Consider the following 19,481-nt stretch of genomic DNA (forward strand, 5'->3'; position numbering starts at 1 on the left):
CTTTTTATGAGTGTGAATGCACAGTACCGTAGGATAGCTTTATTACACAATTAATTCACAGAGTTCACTTTATTATTCTGCCGAAGTACACCTCGATTTCTGGCCATCGCGTTTATCTCCTGTCGTTTTCGCGGAAGATAGGACGACGTTTCTGCGCGCGAAAAATTTTATGTCATATATAAATCTCGCGTTTTTTTTTTAAATCACTTCGGCCGGTGTGTGAGAGAGAGAAAGAGACGGAGAAATTCTTTTTCTCGCGATTTTATATATTTGTACAGTCGAAGGATTTGGGAGGAAGAGGAACAAAGGTTTTGTTTTCTTGGGCTCCCTCGAGAACCCGCGCATAATAATAAAGAGAGCGGATAAATGCGATTATCGCCTTTGCTTTACTTCGACAGACTTAGGCCTGGGTGAATTGCGCCTCCTTAAGTAAATCTTATTACAAGCCTATCGACTAAAAACACGAATGGAAACTTTACAACGAGCTTCTCTTTGGGAAAAGATGAACGCGGATGAAGCAGCGTTTTTTTTTTTATTTCTTCAAATGGCTCGCGCGGTCACAGCCGAACGCGAGCGGACTTTTTCTCGAGTTGTGAGAGAAGTATTGATATAATAATACATATCGTATAAGCCGCTCGCCGTGCGGTTTCTGGAGAAACGATCTTATCGCATTACCGCGGTACTCCTTTCGTCCCGGGGATGACTACTTGAAAGGAGGGATAGAAAAAGTAATTCATGGTATATAAATTGACTAAACACCTGGATTTGACGTGCAACGGTGTACGACGCAAAACGAACATCTCAACGGGAAACGCAAATGTCGACCTGCTTGATGATTGTTTATTCCCGATTTATTATTCGTCGAACGGGATTTACAGTGGAAAACGCGGACCTTTTGAAGGATTTATAAAATAAGAGTTTAATGCGCAAATATTTACTTCTTTGTTAAACACTTTATTTTTATCGCGATTCTGAAATGCATCTACTTTCCGCGATTGTGAAATGCAAATATTTTTATATCTTCAGTATACATTTACATAGACCTAACTCACATTCTTGTGATAAAAATCACTAGTCAAACAATTCATATTTAGCATCAGATGTACGATAAAAATATATGACGATAACTTATTCAATAAAATTCATCCGCCAAAATTTATTATAGGTAATTAGACACAAGTAATAAAACCGTATAAGAACAGTAATTAAACTCATGGGTCCATGTTCTCTTTTTTCCACTATAAATCCAGTTGCCTTCATTCGTTCGCTTCGATCCGACGTTTGTTCACCTTTTCGTACGTGTCTCGCGTTCTGCCTTTTGTTATATTCGTGCCATTGGCACGATAATGATCTCATTATAAGCGTTACTTGATGTTACGTTAACATGCGAACGCGACAAATTCTTGCGACCTGAGCTAGACCCGTTTGTCTGCACGGAGAAGATATCCCGATAAAACTGTTGTTCTTCTTTATAATTCACGTGAGGATACTACTTTGTGCGATTAATCAATAATATTTTTGGTAAACACCGTAGTTTCGCGTAACGCGAGATTTTATTGTCGCAAGAATCTAACTCCGAAAGTCAACTGTTTCTTCCCGTTTCTTCCGTTGGCCAGAGGACAATTGGACGGTATGTCACACCGAGAATAATGTTGCCCCAACAAAATGTTGCGCCGCGCGACTTTTCATGCAATCGAAACTGAAAACCTCGTTCCTGCCGGCGTGTTTTACAAGATAGGGCTTGAGTTCAAATATTATCGTAACTGTCTCGGATAGAGTTGTAAATCAACAGAGTTGTAAAATGCACATTTGTATATGTCATAATTGTTTTTAGAGTTGTTATGGCATACGTTTAACATCAATCCCTGTGCGTTGATTTACGACTCTGTTGGGAACAAGTTAGATAATCTTTGTGCTCGAGCCTTTACAAATGAAACAGCGCAATATATGCTCCATTAGAGTTTCTGTCAATGCAATGATTTATTACGATATTTCGTCCGTACAGACAACGCGAACATGTCATTCTTACAGCGTATAATTCACTTTGACACAATACAAACAACGCATAACGGAACACTTCCGTGATCGACAAAAACGAATTAAAAGACGACACATTCTCCTTTCAACATCGTCATCGTTGTCGTCATCGTCGCCGACAACAACCTTCGCATCTTATCTACGGATTTCGCCAGAAACATACATGCTGAACAAAAGACATCGCTAAATCTAGTGCCTTTCCGCTTTTCCAATCGTAGGACATTCCGCGCAAAGTCACGATAAGTTCATCAGATTACAGATATTAGTCGAATCAATCTTTGTCTTTGACATGTTCTCGTAGATTGTATCGCTTCTCGATCAGCGATAATTGCTGGCAATCAACAACGAAAAGCGCCGTTGCGATAAAGCGTCGGCTTGTAAAGAAAGGATGACGACCAGCGGCGCATTTAGTTTCGAAGCGTCCACTTACGAGATAGAGATCTTTTAATACATTTAAAAATTATGAAAAACAATTTTTTCATAATTATTCGAGAACCGTTAATTTTGTAGGGCGACCTAGACTCGCAAAAAATGCACCACCAACCACCGTAATCGTCGATCCGCACTCGAAACGGTGTCCTTCGGCACACGGCAGTGTAATTTATCTTGAAAAACTGTCGATCCTTCGATCACGATGAAGAGAGTTCGTATAATAACAACCGTGTTGCCATGCATCTCCGTCGATTAAGCTTCAAATTAATTTTACTTTAATATCACACAACTTTGAAGATATTTATTATTACAATCAACATTACGTTCTCGGACAAGAGCGCCCGATAATTGACATAAGCTTGTGGTGTTAATTAATTCATATGTTCTCCAACATTTTTCTCTCTCTCTGGAGTTACAACAACCGGATGTCATTTTGTAGTTCGGAGATAGAAGCACAAAGATTTATACGAATATATATATATATTTGATGAAAATCGTACGAATACGTGAGTCTTTCTGCTGCACCACCAAGCTGTAAAACGGCAGTGGTGGAGGAGAAAGGACCATCGTGTTCATCGTGTTCGAGGATCGTAAAAAAGCTGCTTTTCTTTTCGAGAAATTAAAAAAGAAACGAAAAGAAAACGATGGGCAGACTCTCTTTTCTATCTTTCTCTCTTTTATCCTTTATGTAGCTACGATTTTCACATTTGTCGTTACAGCAGTGATTTCCCGTGTGTCGGAAATATTTCGTGCGGTTTCCGATTTATACCCTTACGTTTTATCCCGATACACACTTCTCGAGGACGAGACGAATCTCAAAGAATCTCGCGTCATTTTTATTCGCGTTTCTTTCCCTTAGGAGATCGACGATGGATCGAAATAAAAGGAGGAATTCTTTTGAGACGCTCCCCTGTAACTATATTCTGTAACTACGAAAGGGCGGTTTCATGTATTCTATTTTACCGGGATTTCATGCGGAGACAGTTGCGAGCCAAAATAAAACACGACTCTCGCAGCTTCTCCATGTTAAAGAAGCCAATACGCGAAAAGAATCCTATCGATCTCAATGATTGGACTTTTAAGTTTTCGTGTCAATATACGACGACGATGAGAGATTGCCGTCCTTAAGTAGCACGAGTTCTTTACGTAACGAATGAAAGAAAGTACAATCGAAATCTAAAAAAAAAAAAAATTAAATCGCTCTTGCCAAACTTTCGTTAGTCTTTCTTCTTATATGTTAAAGCATGTATAGAACAAATTGTCATTGGATCAAATAGATATAAAATAGATTCTCCTTAAAAAAATAGCGTTACGATATCGTAAAATTAACGCACGCACAATATGAGCCTCAATCCATCGGTCGATTCGATCTCGTAGAAAATAAAATAGTTCATCAATGACTCGATCTTCGCAGAGTATCGCTTTGTGTTTTATTTTTCTCCTTCTTGTACGGCAATGTACGGTCCCGATCAGGAGATTAACGAGAAAATATAATAATGTACAAAAGAAATTCGCGAGCTTCTCTGTATCAGAGAGAAAGTTTCAATGCGAAAATCAGCACGCCGATCTCGCTATTCGCGCGGGATCTCAACGTGGAGCGACCCTTTTATCCGGTCACAAAGAGGATCTCCTCGGCTCACTTGAGGTCCTCGTCGTCCTCATTGGCGAGTAGCTCGTCGATCTGCTTCTCCCAATCATTATCGTTGGCCGCGGTGTCTTTTGTGGCCGTCGCGACGCTCCTCTCCTGGCCGCTGCTGCCACCATTATTGTTGCCCGTTACAACCTCGTAATCCTTTAGCTCGGCCTCCAATTCACGTTCCCAATCTTCTTCTGCGGAGAGGCACAAGCAGCGTTGTAGCTATTTTGCAGAGAGGGCCACACTCTGGTCTTGTTTGTCTGTCTGTTTCGTCTGTTTGTGTTTCCGCGCTGAATATCTGAGTTTCTTGTGCACGGAAATTATTTTATGTGTTTAAAGTGTGTACCTGTATGAGTGTGTGTGTGTGTGTGTGTATTGTGTAAATTGTAAAAGTATCAGGAGGAGCAAAACTCAAATTAAACAGAACTGGAGAAATCAAAGGGATGGAGAAAGAGAACACGAGAGCAACGAAAGCAAGAGGGAAAGGCTTCGACGTTTGTGTTTCGAAAGCTTTCGCTCTGAGTTCGGTTCGTTAAGCGCGTTAAAGACAAGGATATGTTAGTAGCTTGAGAAAGAGAGAAAGAGAAAGAAAGAGAGCGAGAAAGAGAAAGAAAGACAGAGAAAGGATATATTACACGATTATCGAGTACAACGTGATCGCGATCGTGCGTTTTTTCTTATTCTTTCTACGCTTATGTTTCGCGGACGACGACGACGACGACGACGACGTTTATCACACGATCACCGACTATATAACTCTCTGGAAATTACAGCGAATCGCCGGGAGGAGTAGCTAGAGTTAATCACGTTTCGCTTAACGTACTTGTTACAAAAGTGACTGACTCGCAATTACAAAAGTAATTAATATATCGGAATATCGCGACTTAAACGCTTCGGGAATGCGATTATTCATAGGTACACTATCGCGAGAATAATCCTCGTTGCGTTCTCAATCCTCAAGCCAACGGTGTCCAAAATCGTGCTATATAGATAAATATAAAGTTATAAAAATCAATACTGTACGCACGTGCCAAAAAGCGAATATAAGAGTAAGTAATTTTAGTCCGAGAGGATCATTGCGAAAAAAACACCAAAATAAAAAATATTAAAATGGATTTCATTTTTGACGACCTGTAGTTCGGGAGAGAGTAAAATTTTATATAAAATTTTATATAAAATTTCAAATCGCATACATTTTTTTTTATTCTAGTCGCGCTAGTTTAAACGCAGGTTTTGGACACCGTTACATTAAAATAAATCATCGTTCAAGCGCGAAATTATCTAACGTTACGTGCGTAGATTTAAAAATTGTGCGAGAATAAACTAGTGGTAGTAGGCATTAATATAAATATTGCAGCCTCTAAGAATGTTTAACCTTGAATAATATCTTCTTGCGGTGCATTTCCAGTCGCATCGCCTGTCTTATCCCCGTATTACGCTCCAACAACTAAAACGAGCTTACGGGTAATCCTAAGACTCAGCTCAAATGTACCTGGACGTAGCTGTCTCTAAGAAAAGTAAATGATAGGAAATAACAGCGACGGCCGGCCGTCTCGCGAGACGTTTTTCTTTCTCGAAATAACATGAATTACTAAAAATGCTTACTCAAAGTCGCTTTCCGTCTATCGATTTGTCCTTACCTACATATGTCGGACGATAATTTCAATATCCCCGACGCGGAAAAGTCGTGCGGAGAAAAAAAGTGCGCACCGAGAAGCGAGAGTCATAATTCAGTTGTCATCGATTTTTATTGGACTGCACGAAAGCAAATAATCCGATATTTTCGTGCACATTTTTACAAAAATCGTCTCCTCCATAAAATTGTACATAGTATATACTAAATTAAAAAAAATAGAATATAATAAAATATAAATGCTACAAAAATAGAATATAATCAAATATAAATGCTATAACGTGCGAAAAAATCGTATCGCTCATTATTTTACTTCAAGATAATCATGCTGCATCTCTACAAATCCTTTACTTGTATCTTCCCATCAATTTTAATATATATAAATGTAAAGATAAAAAAAGCGATGCAGCATATGGCGGATGGTGAATTAAACAATACGTATGAAATGTATGATCTTTTCAACTTAAAAAAAAAAACTAAGACTCAACTTTGCTGACTTCACGTGATAAAATACTATAAATGTACAAAATCCAAACGCAAGTATTAAATAAAACCCTGTAATCTATCTAATCATCGTAATACTGTTAATGTCGACGTTCCCTGCGATATTATAATAATTTTTAACAGAAAAACAGAATTCTTAACGCTACTTCAATAATTTATAGGACATCGCATCGCCGCGGGCGGGGTTTTACCGATCGCAAAAGTGCGTTCGTTTTATCTTCTTTTCCCGACAGGCGTTAAACGCATCTCTCGCATAAATCTCTACGATAGACGCATACGAATCGCTCGTCGGACGCATTTACGTTCTACCCAATCGTTTGCTGTCCGCGTGGAAAAAAATTCACCGCGCGCATAATTAATTTATCCTGTTCCGTTTTTCCCATCAGCGGACGATCAGGTGTCGCTTATACGGGTCGCACCTCCCCCCCTCTCCGGCAGCCGCTTTTTTCGTATCGAAAGAAAAATACTACAATAGCTACACCACCCACGAGAGTGCCGGGCACCAGCGGTATTATAGCTCGTTTCCCGGTAAAACACGTATTGTCATTCAACGAATTTTACAGCGACGCGATAAAAATCCAAATGCTCTCCATCAATAACCCGGTTCTCGCGAAATCGTCTCTCTTTTCTCACAATTTAAGATTTTCATTTCTTCGATATACTTTTACAAGAATCTGCAGATTTTCTTGGAACTTGATTAATAGTAAGGGGAGACAAGTGATATCGCGAGGTGGATCATGAGGAAAAATTTCGGATTAACAAATATCGCGTCACTGTCTTTATATTTTATTTAGCAGTAGTATATATATTTATACATATATATTTCTCTTTTATTTTCCTTAGGTCTCCATTTAATTAATCTCTTACGAAGATATACTTATAATTAAGTTTACAGTTTGCGCAACGTAATCTCTCGCGTTTCATCAATAACTGCGTTACACTTCCCGATTTCTTTATACTTTTCTTCGGTCGTCATTTCTGCTTAGTTGCTTATTTATGCTTTACAAAGACACGGAGAGAATCGAGAACAGGCTAGATTAATTGGAATTGATACAGAGAAAGAGAGACAGAGAGTGGCAATGGCAAAACGGCCAAACATACACGTAGCTGAATATCTTTTTGCTACTACTCCGGTTGTGTATGTACGTTATTTTCTTTCTCGTTCTTCGTTCTCTCGCGGAACCTCCCTTTTATTGTTGTTTGCATCTTGTTTTATTCATTACATTCGCGTACGTGCGCGCAACGTTTCGACGTGACGACGTTTTGTTTATCTAACGTTTCCTTTTCTCTTTTCCACTGCATTTCATGTTCGATTTTTCGCGATTCGACGAGCTCAGCGTGCCTTTGCAAAGGGCCTGGGCAAAATTTCAAATACATCTGCTCGACATAAATATTCAAAATAAAAAATATCACTTTTAACATTTTCCAAATTAAAATTGCGAGTATCTCGCGTTTAAAATATTCTTTTTTCTCTGTTGAATTTTTGCCTGTCCCCGACGCTGTTCGCCAGCGTTTCGCTTCCCACGTCGATTCTCAATTCGTCATCACCGGCCTGATTGCGACGTGAATTGTCTCATTTCTAGGCTCATTACTGATTCAGATATTAGCGTTTAATGACAATCAGTGCAATGACCTCGCAGTGTGACAGTAATAATAACGATATCCACGTCATAATCACGCGGCATTGCACCCGGCTATATATACGTATACGTATGCTTCTCTCGGTTTGCTTAATCCCTTTGCTGCGATACGCGTTACAGCGAACGTGCGCTGATTGCAAACTTGTCTCGTCGAATGCCGGAACTAAGCGTTCCCCAATGCATCGTGACACTTGTATCTAAAAGGATCGCGCAAAAATATATTGCGCTTCTCCCGATCAGTAACAGCTTGTCTCTTCGTACAACGAGCGGCCGTTAAAAGGTATGCCCTTAATTGGAAATATAAAAATGCCCTCAGAGTGTCCGTTCAAGACATTTCAGCCCTCTTCTACGTGAAAGTAAAATTCGAGAGATTTTTATATAAATCGAGTACTCTCTAAAGTCACTACAATCACTAACAACAGAGAGACTGAAACGCTACTTCACGTGAAAATTTGTCTACCACACTAATTTATGTTTTCAATGACGGATCTGATCGCCTAATGTTTTTAAATCGGACTTTGCTGCTTCTTACGCGCGTTCATTTCGTTCCGTAATCATAGAGGAGGCGTTTCACACTTTGCATACTAACTTCTTCGTCGATTCGTACTCGACGTCGCATTTAATAGAGCTGATCCTTGCGACTGGCACGGAATCGCGTGGGCTGCCGACGATCGGAAACGGAATATCCGCGAAGAAGGAACACGCTGTTCATCCCGTGGAAACGTTCGTGTCAAGGAGGGGGTGGTTTCGCGATCGAACGTAACAGAAACGGAGCAATAAAGAGGAAAAAAACAGAGAAAGAAAGAAAAGAGACGGAAATAGGTATGGGAGAGAGAAAGAGACGCGAGAAGAAGTTTCGGTATCGCAAGAACTGAAATTGTCAGTTTTCGAGAGTGGGAAGCATGTATATCTCTGAGGGGTGTGCTTTGGATAATGGCATTTGGGGGGCACTCTCCTCTTCTTTTAGGCTGTTGACAAAATAGAATGAAAAGCGGTCGTTTAGTCAAAGCGCCCATGTAAGAGAGAAAAAAAAAGAAAGAGAGACGTTTAAACGCAACACACGTTCAACATTGGCAACGACATGACGCACGAGGGCACGTCGTTGCCACACACTAAGAATTCGGAAACAAGCAATTCCTAAAGAAAGCACAGACAGGAAGATTGAAGGGATGTACAGAGAAGCTACGTAAGAAACGACACTAGCTTGGTGGTGATGGTAACACATTGAGAAATTAAGGTCAGGCTTTTCGCGCGGTGGCATTAATTTCATACTCACGAGGAGAGTACTCTTGGACCGTGTCGTGGCACAGATCGAGCTCTTGCATCGATCACCTCGGTGACCCGTTTCCGTTTTGCTGGTAAGATCAATGAATGGTACATAATCTCCGGCTAAGAAACAGTTTTCAAGAACTGCATTTCTTAGCCGATAACAAATTTTGCTATTTAACGAGACACAATTTAGCGGAACGTAATTACCTGGAACGACCTCTGCGTTCCTCCAAAACTATATTTGTAAAAGCTATATAATGTGAATAATCACATTCGATGTAGATCTTTTTTAAAAATCTAATTTTATATAGTTAAAGACTTGCAGAAATGATAATAAAAAATTGCAATTATATAAGGATTGAATTAGTATGGAGCAAACTCCATACAATTAGTATTTCAATTTTGCTTGGTACCGTTCGTTAATCGCCAGCAAATAAGGAGAACGGCTTCACATAATTATGCAAAATCTCGTTGGTGGTCGTAACTAATGAAAACCAAGGAAATGGGGGAAATCTAAGAGTCTCTGGATGTAAATCGTTCTAGACAAAAGTAATTCCACAAATACAATCTGCCGTCATAGAAATTCGGAAATTCTCATTTAAAAGTCAAACCGTTCTGCGAGTACCGCAATCCATTTAGGAACCGAGTCTTATTCTCGTTTCTTGCCATCACCGTGATATCTTTGCATCTTATCGGCGAAGATTATCGCGGGGAGAGCCACGAGAATTAGCAATCGAGACGGCGAGATCGACAGATCGCAACTGATCTCGTGTGCGGGAAAGTTAACGACGACCAACGATCAACGACTGACCTTTCGGTGGCTGCATCCCCAGCTTTTTCATCCCCTCTCGGACCTCCTCGAGGTCTGTGTCCGAGACCCTCATGGTATCGGATACGAACTCGTGACCTGGCGAATCGGCTAGCGCGCTGTTACTGCTCGCCGTCGTGACTCCGGTGGTGGTTGTCTGGCCAGTGGTCATTTGAACTGTTCGCAAGACAACACTGACGGCTAAACTATATGGGTAGGGGTGCGCGTATGTACGTGTTCGTGTACATGAGGATGCGTGTTATTATGTACATTAGCACGTGTATTTATGTATCTAATACTAACACTAAGTCTACTGGAACCTGATTTCGCACGCAAACGATCGGCAAATGAACAGGGGTGCCTCGATTATTTGCCGAAGCCGATTGCGCCCAGTTCCAGCAACGCGAAAGGACCTTGATTAATCTAATCGCGAAGGAGGAATGACAGTTAATTAATTTAAGCATGAGATATCGCTAAATTAAACACGCGCGTCCTAAATTTTCACGAAAGTAACTGTTAACGCGAGTGTGATTCTAAGGAATCTATTCTTGAATCTATATCGCATACGAAAATCTATAATATATATGACATATTAATACTATAGGACTTTTTCGTATGTGATATTTTTCAAGAATGTCAAGACCGATTATTATTATTCGGGACTGAGCCACGCACGATGAAATAGCGAATGGAATCGAAATATTACATTTATATTGGCGACAAAAGTCATCTTTATTCACGGTCTAAATGTCAGAGAAAGTCCCCGGGATGTTTCTCGACATTTAAGGATACTGCGAAATGCCGCTCGTAAATCTTAGAATGTGAAAATACGATTCTTTCATCATCTGAGAAATATTTGGGATATTCGTATTTCTTCGACCGAATATTACTGAATTTCCAAGCATTTTCTTTCCGATTCAATTTCTCGCGATACACTAGAACTGGAGCGAAATCGGATCTTTCCTCCACTCAAAGGAGAGACGACAGAGTCTTCGGTTCAATGATCGGAGACACGGTGCGGTGAAGAGATGGAACGTGAAAGAGAAAAAGAGAGAGAGAAAGAGTAACAGCAACCCAGATCCCTATTCACAGAATAATCTTTGGCTTTAAGGACATTTCAACGCGTTCGCCCATTTCCCCATAATCGATTTCCCGACTCGACCACCGAGAATTTTCCCTAATCCGTTAATTCATCTGCACCGATCGCAATTACATTGTTTGCATAATTAAGGATTGATCACAAGATAAACGGAGACTTCTACTCTTTCTTTCTCCCTTTCTCTCTCTTTCTCCAATACCGTAATTCCGATGTGACACCACGTTTCGTGCAAAAGCTCATGTACACGATGGAACGCATTGAACAGATCGTCGACGATCTACGTTAAATTACACTGCTTCGCCCGAAAAATGTAATTCGAATAAAATTCCGTATTCATCCCTTCTATCATTTAGTTTATGGTAGAAGGGATGAAGTCTTGTTCAAAATTCCTTTTGTTGAACGAAATTAATTTAAGTATTTATAGTGTTTCACACACACACATGAAAGAACATGGGGCTTATTAGTAATTATTACCAACGTAAATTATTCTCACATGAATTTATACGCACAATGAAATTATACATGAAGAAATTATTATTAATATATCGTGATATCATGATACATTATGTAATATCAACTTTGTATCAAAATATCAGCGTATCGATTTCATGCTGCGTTAACTTTCACGTGGATTACGTAAATGCAATGCTGTATGCGTCTGAGTCGTAGTAATCACGAACTCAATTTCAAATTCGATAATCTTGTCAAATATTAAAGACGTTAAACGGCATCTTCGGCCGATTAAATTTTAGATGATAATTTCGGGCTTCCCTTGGATCAATACGTTCCCAGCATCCGGCATGACATTTGCACAGAAAACGTACGCCACTACAGACACACCATCTCAAAAACTCCACACCATGCAAAAAGGTCCATCGTGGGACGCTGCTAATCGGAATTGCAAATTAGGCGTAAATGCAGCGCGACGTCGCCGATCTCTCTGCCCTTTTCCGCAGGTTGCATCTTGCAGCTTGCATCATTCAATTCGGCGGAGTTTACCTCGGCAAGACGTCGTGCCGCGACGTCAAAGGGGAAGTCCTGGCCGCGTAGACAATTGCAATTTTCCGACTGTTAATGAATAATACTTTAGTCGAAAAATCTGATCGAATATTACGTTGAGAATCACGAATAGAATTAACATATAATAATTAGTATCATAATTGTCTAATTGGACATCTTGATTGAAATCACAATAGTATAAAAGCTATTTTTACTTTCATTTAAAAGTACACATTGCTCAATTAAATATAAAATTTTGAATAGACTTTGGCTCATTAATATCTATGTCTATTCTAGCGGCATATAGGATATCCCCTTTAGTTTTATAGAAAGCTGCGTGCTTCGTAATCGATATTAACAGATCAGGAAGCGCGTCGAGCAACGATGCTCTCGAGCAAAACTGAAGAACCTAATCACGTGGCAATGCCAACGTCGGCGTACTACGCAAACCGTTCTACGTAACAGAGAAAAAAAAATAAAACAGAGTAAACGAATTACCTTGAGTATGATCGATGCTATCGGTGCTGGCGAGCGTTTGATTGGGGTTGCTTTCCGCTTGCTGTTGGCTGGCCATCGCGTTCAACTCGTAACCCTGACGCAGCAAGGACACCCGATAGAAGTAGTTGCGCCAGAAGTTCTCCTCGGATATACTACCGCAAATAGGTCGGATGAGTTCTCGAAATCGATAAAGGGGTTTCAACGAAGGGATCAGGTTCCGGGATCAGGATTCGCGTTCACGCTAATTAATGTTGCGCTTCGCAACAGTTTCATCGAAGTTGCAAACCGATTAATCGTCGAGACAATTAAATCAACATAATGTACTTATATTCTTGCACGGCACTTTCGCGCGGTAATGGGCTTAGCTTTAGCTCTGTAGCCCTTGACATTTATATACAGAGGTCTTGAAAGGGAAACGCAGTCAATTTCAAAGTGGTGAGATCAACTAATCGTTTAAATCGAGTAATAATAAGAGAGCAAACTGTGCATTAACTTTTTATCGATATTTTTATTGACTGCTCGTTATCAATCCATTATAAAATTCTTTTCTGACCTTTTTCTCTATTTCATGCATTGTTTTACTGAAATAGACGAAATTACGAGGACACACACAACAAAATGCATTATTTTCATGTTACGACGTAATTTAATTAGCTTTCATGTTTCGTAGAATATAAAATTAATTGAACATGATCTCCGGTACTTTGAGAAAACAAGTTCAATTAATGAACAAGTCAATTATATATATAATAAAATTAAATTATATTTTCATAATGGAAATTATATTTTGATAATGAACTTTATAATTAATACAAACTTTATAATTCTCATTCGTCGACAATGGAATAACTAACATAAACGTAACGATAATGTAATAACCAATATAATTATTTAATTTTTTATAATATATCATTGCGCGATCAAAATTGTGATTTTCCGAGCGCAATTTTATTTTTACAACATAAAATACATATCATAATTATTAATTTTATATATCGCATATAACGCGTATGCAAGATTATAACGTATACTTGCTTTATAATGAATTTAGCTTTAATTAATAAAGTCATTTAAAATTCTAAAGTAATGAGAATTAATTGAAAAATGTAAACCTATTATTTTCGACATTTTCGTGATATAAAATAAATAGAGTGGAAGAGCGACATTATGGATCGTTATAACAAGGCATATTTTAATCTACTTACACTTTCGGGACAAGCTCGAACCTCATAGCTTCAAGATTCGGATCCAGGGCAAGGGTGGCCTGTGCCATTGGCTGAACAGCTTCGAAATCCCAAGCAAATTCTACGCCTGGTGGTGGTGCTCTCACGAAATTACGTCGATCCTGAAATCCATGAGAAGGTTGAATCCTCGTTTAATTCTGCCGGCTTGACTAAAGCCAAATTCGTGATCCTTTATAACGATGCGTAAGAAAATAGCAAAGTATAAATAAACAACGGAAACATTCTTTTCTCAAAAATGGAAATATTTTTTCTAATTAATTACTACCAGCAGTTTCAAGTTATAAAATAATAATTAAAATCATTAAAACAAATATATATATATATTATTATAGCAATATTATTATTTCTCCACTGGAAGAAACATGTTTATTGTAATTATGGAAAAATTTTGCATATATATATATATATGTATATACATCGCATATTATTTTTACATATTAATTATACAACACTGTTCCAGAAAGTTATTTCGTTAAATTATAAAACATGACTTCTGACTTTTATTTAAGATTTATTTTTTGCGCTATAATTAAATCTAAATGCCAACTTTAGGCGTATAAAAAATGGACAGAAATGACTATCAAAAATATCGCATAAAATTTTCAATGCATGTTGCATGAAACTATTTTTATTAATGACATTCGATTGTAGTTTTAAGACTTTTATATTAGAAAATGTGATAAAACTGAAATGAAATAAAAATGTAATGAAACTAAATGAAATAAAAATATTATGAAACGAGAATATGAGAATGAGAAAAATCCAGTGACATTTCCACGTCATTCTTGTGATATAATAGTTAATAAATGCAAATTTTACCATGCACTGTTATCTTTGTGACGCATAATTTATAAATTCGTCTTATATCTCCTCTGTGCAAAATTTAATAGCGATGCTCGAAATGCACTGTTTCATACGTCAAATAAAAGTGCTTAAATTTAATAAAGATAGTTTTATGCATCCAATGTGCAATAATCTTGTGCAATAATCTTGTGCAATATCTACATAAATAGTTTAGCGGACAAATTTGTATCAACAAAACAAATTAATATCGTAGACGAATTAGTAACTATCAATCACAACAAAATCTAATCTCTCCAATAATAAAATATAAAAAAGTTTTACACTCTCTGTATAAAACACTAATTGATGAATAAGACAACATATACATTCTGTAATCATATTCAGAGAATGACCACGAATTAGCTTTTACAATTCATAAACAAAACAAAGAAATCTCGAAATGCGCAAGTTATTACTATATTGAAATTTTGTGCTGATTTGAAATAAGGAAAAGGCGTGTTAATAAATGAATAGAAATCTAAAAAAAAGTTTTAAGACCTTCAAAAAATACCCATTTTTTTGTGTCTCGAAGGAGTAATACTAAAGTGCTAAACGAATACTAAAGTATCCATATTGATTACGTTCGTATGACAAAGAGGATGAAAAAGATAATTACGGTCGAGAGGGACAAGCACTCCTCACGCAGCGCGTCCTCATTTGGCGCACCAACCCACGGTGCAACAGCCTCACCCTTCTCGCCTGTTTGCTTGCTAGCGATGAAAGCCTCCTGTTCCTTATTGAGTTCAGCGATCAGCCTCTGAAACAGAAAATTAATTTTCACGTCAGTAGCGTATCGCAGAAGAGGTTGAGGACAAAGGTGCAAACGCGAATAAAATGAGTTTTGAAACTGATTCTGGGTTATTAACGCGAGAGCGTTATGCTAATAGGTGATAGAAATAGTGCTGGATCTGCAATAAGTTTCATTTCAAAGCTTATTACCGCATGGATGACACTCTGTGATTTGCCACCGTTAATTCCTTCCCGTTTGCAGGTATTAGCACCGAGATTACCGAGAATACGTCTGCATTTAATGTGTTTTCCTCTAACGAATTGCAGGGATATGAATCCACATGGTTGATGCAATTATAAGTCATTTTTTCTTTAAAAAAAAATAGATTTTTAAAAATATTTCACGTAAAATTTTATTTTATACTCTTTATATAATTATGTAAAACATTTATATATGTATCTCATAAAAATTTAATTCTGTTACATATTTTTATTCAAAATTTATAAGAAAGTATGAGGTCAAATTTCTATCTTCTTCTTCACAATAATTATTTATACTCAAAAGCGATTTATTTAAAGATTCCTTTAATTAAAGATTCTTTTTATCCCGAATTTGAAGCAAACAAAAATTGAAACAAAATGGATAAAGGACAGTATATGTTACATGCAAGAAGACACAAAGTGTACTGCTTAATGCAGCGTAAATCTCGACAATTTCTTGCCACTGCGATCGAGTGAGAAACAATGAGATCGCTCAATTTTTCAGAGACGCTTTACCATGTAACCACGACGTCCCACGCTATACGGAAGTTCCGGATAAGAATTGATGGCACAATTTTATCCTTTGGTCGTGTTCCGATCATTAAACGTATACGTTTGTTATAATAAAACTTTCTTCTTGAAGAGAAGACATTTTATCATGGATAAGAGTTATCCTCTCACATATAAAAGTTATAAAATATATTTTATTGATCGTTAAGAGCACATACGTTGACGTAGAGTTTCGTCGTGAAATATACGTAGAAACTTATTGATAAATGTTGCAAACGGATTGACGCTGCATAAGTAAATGATGAAAAACGAGCATCTTGTGACTCAACGATGATTCAAGTATTTCAAGATCTAATTAAACTCGCTTTTACGAGCTACCTTTTTCTTAAAGAGTATTTCGATTATTTCTATTTACAGTAGTCGAGAGGTGTGATTAACGAGGGTCGGTTGTATTTATAAGGTTACAAATATCTATAAATCTTCTCCCACGCGCATTCGTGTGGATCGAAGGAAATGCCATTATTCGATTTCGAAAGAAAAGATGTTATAAATACATTTCTCACAGAATTTCTCGCAGAAATTGTACTAAAGTTGCAGAATGTAAAAATTTTGCGTAGTTCGTATAAAAATCAAGCTTTTTGTGTTCTACGAAGCGATTTACATAATTTTTTTCAGAATTTTTTTTTAAATAAATAACTGCGCTTAATGGCTAAAGTAGATTCAATTTATTTTTAAGAACTACTGGATACCAAATGGACCCAGAAGAGTCAGTTTTTTAATGATAAAATTCTCGTTTACATCGCAATTCTTGTTAATGCGTATCGGATTATTGATTTTTCATTTCCGACATGTTTGTACGCTTGAGAAAATTAAATTTAATTTAACATAATTTCTGACTATTTAAAGGAAATATTTATAGATCATTCGGGGTAACACGAATACAGAGGTGTAGCAAATGAAACAAAATTGGCGTGTTATAGATATCGAATCGACAGATTTATTTTCCGATTCAGCGTCGAGAAGGTTGCTATTTTATTTATAATGTATGCTTACCTGCGTCTCGTTTTTACAGCGAATAGTAACTCGAATTTCCGGCTAAAGTGTCACTAATTTTCTCGAATACTATTTTTCTTCGTGACAATTGTTTAGTCGATACGCGATTCCGACCGCGTACCATTGCGATGGCAATCACCAAATAAATTTGTAGCATTGTTGCATTATACACGGAATAGCTGTATAGTCCCAGCAGCCGAGAGATTCTCGATGAAATGATTGCAATGCGTGTTCCCGCTTGTAAGCGGGATATTGACTTCATCGTCGATAAATCGATTCGTGCAATCGGCGCATGACAGTAACAAAATATCAGCACAATCTCGAGACCAGAATAAGAAATATCATTGTGAGAATAGAGAAAGGAAGGAAGGAAATGTCATATGTTCAGAATATATAGAAACTCACCCATATATCTTCGAAGTGTGACATTAATGTAATCTTGGTAATATCGATAAACTAAGAAGATACAAAACGTTTAAAAAAAATTGATAGTAAAAAGGGTATAATAAAATAATAAAAAGCTAGAACATTTTTCAAATATAAAATATTAAAAGCTGTAAAATTTTTAGCTGATTCAAAGATAAAAATTGATTTTTAATTAAACACAGATTTAATATTGAAAAATAAGTGATTACATGAACGTCTGTGCATAGTTTAATGAATTTATAAAAGAATTATAAACGATAAATCAAGATTTGGAATAGAACTTTTGTCTCTGTTTTCTTTACGAAGCTTAATGCATTAGTTCGTTATATCAAATGTTACGAAACTTTAAATGTCGACGTTGTACTTCATAATTTCGCGCATCTCCGTAAATATATTTGTACGAAGGTAGTCTTTCAATCAAAGTGAATCGATATATCGTTTCTCACGGTAGATTGAATTTATTTGCGTTAAACGGAACATTAAAGAGCCGAACGACGAAAGGTAAAAGATATAGCACGTCAAATCGATTTCTTAGCGATTACAAACGAGCTCGACGATTAATCGCTTCCTGGCTGATTCTTTTCGGGAATCTATTTTACCACCAAGATATATACTATATTTTCACACCTTAATGTGCCATCGCAAATTTGATTTATAGCATCGCGTTGACGTACACGAAAAATCACTGAAAGCGTGTCAGCTATTGTATAAAAACTAACAAGAACTATTCGTATGTCAATCCTATGAATCTTTAGGAAATCCCATAAGTCTTGATTTTATAAGAATTGAAACTTTGAAAGGAAAATTTACAAAACAATGTACATCGTATTCAATCTAAATTAGAATAAATATTGAATCAGATTGCTTTCTTTTCCCACGGGATTGCAACTTTCAAAAAATAAACAACTCTTAAAATATCTAATACGATGCCATCGTCAATAGTTTCTGGTCATTTAAACGTTATTTTTATCAGAAAATTCACAATTTTATTATAGAAGCATCTCTTTTATCGCTATAGAATTATATAACATACTTGCATAATTTTTAATAACTTATCTCCTCCTTCCTTCTGTTTCCGATTGATAAAGTTGCGTAATTATAATATTGCATTTTCTAACTTCTTTCTATTAATTACTCGACTATATTTTTAGAACATTCCGGCTATTATCGCTTTCGAGAAGGAAAAGACGCCTACAAAATCGTAAGAATTTTATTTAAAGGAGAAGTCAACAATTTTTTATGTATAATATCAAGTTCTGCGGACAATCTATTTTAATTTCAAGTTTTTAATCAAATATGATAGAAATTTCCATTCGCTTTATGATCGATCTGCGACGGAAGCAGAAATAACTGATTATCTCCAGCGTTGCTATGAAAACTCGTTCGTGATGCTCGAATCTCTCTTCAACGACCTGACGCCGTTATAGAAATCCATTACAGGATCCGTCAAGCCAAGAGACAGCCTTAAAATAATTTTGATCATGATATGACCGCGATCAGGTATGACCGCGATCAGTGTACGCAAAAAAACTGTGTAGAGCAAAAAAATTGATATTGCAGTCACGCGTACAGAAAACGTGACTCGCATAATAGATCGCAAGTGTTGACAAATTCCTGCACTACGGAAAAACTATGAAGAGATGAAGCAGTTGAGGATGCCAAGGAAGCAAAATGCTATAGAGGTAGATACAAGAACATCAAAGCGTCGAATGATCATAAGACAGAGAGGCACACTGAAAGAAAAGATTGGCTGCTGCAGTAAATTAGATGGTAAAATATGGAATAGCATTTTTAATTGGCTGCAGCAGCCAATTTTTGGTTGCTACAGCCAATCGAAATCCTATACTGACATTGCGGATA

General features: G+C 37.2%; 1 protein-coding gene across 4 annotated transcripts in view; it reads right to left on the reverse strand.

Annotated features, from left to right (window-relative positions):
* Positions 1 to 248: 248 nt before the first annotated feature.
* Positions 249 to 19,481, reverse strand: part of Sap47 (Synapse-associated protein 47kD) — an 83,541-nt gene continuing 64,308 nt past the window's right edge. For 2 of the 4 annotated variants that reach the window (XM_018460704.1, XM_018460703.1), the window contains 5 exons: positions 15,259 to 15,399; positions 13,761 to 13,900; positions 12,556 to 12,707; positions 9,963 to 10,136; positions 249 to 4,299 (listed from right to left, as the gene is read on the reverse strand). In XM_018460704.1, the coding sequence (XP_018316206.1) occupies positions 4,106 to 4,299; positions 9,963 to 10,136; positions 12,556 to 12,707; positions 13,761 to 13,900; positions 15,259 to 15,399 (801 nt within the window). In that variant the 3' untranslated portion in view covers positions 249 to 4,105. Of the gene's footprint in view, positions 4,300 to 6,157; positions 8,851 to 9,962; positions 10,137 to 12,555; positions 12,708 to 13,760; positions 13,901 to 15,258; positions 15,400 to 19,481 lie in introns of those variants that run through there. The other 2 variants (XM_018460705.1, XM_018460706.1) reach the window with 2 other exon arrangements.

This window comes from Mycetomoellerius zeteki, unplaced genomic scaffold (assembly GCF_001594055.1).
Source record: "Mycetomoellerius zeteki isolate Tzet28-1 unplaced genomic scaffold, Tzet1.0 scaffold96, whole genome shotgun sequence".
Classification (NCBI taxonomy): domain Eukaryota; kingdom Metazoa; phylum Arthropoda; class Insecta; order Hymenoptera; family Formicidae; genus Mycetomoellerius; species Mycetomoellerius zeteki.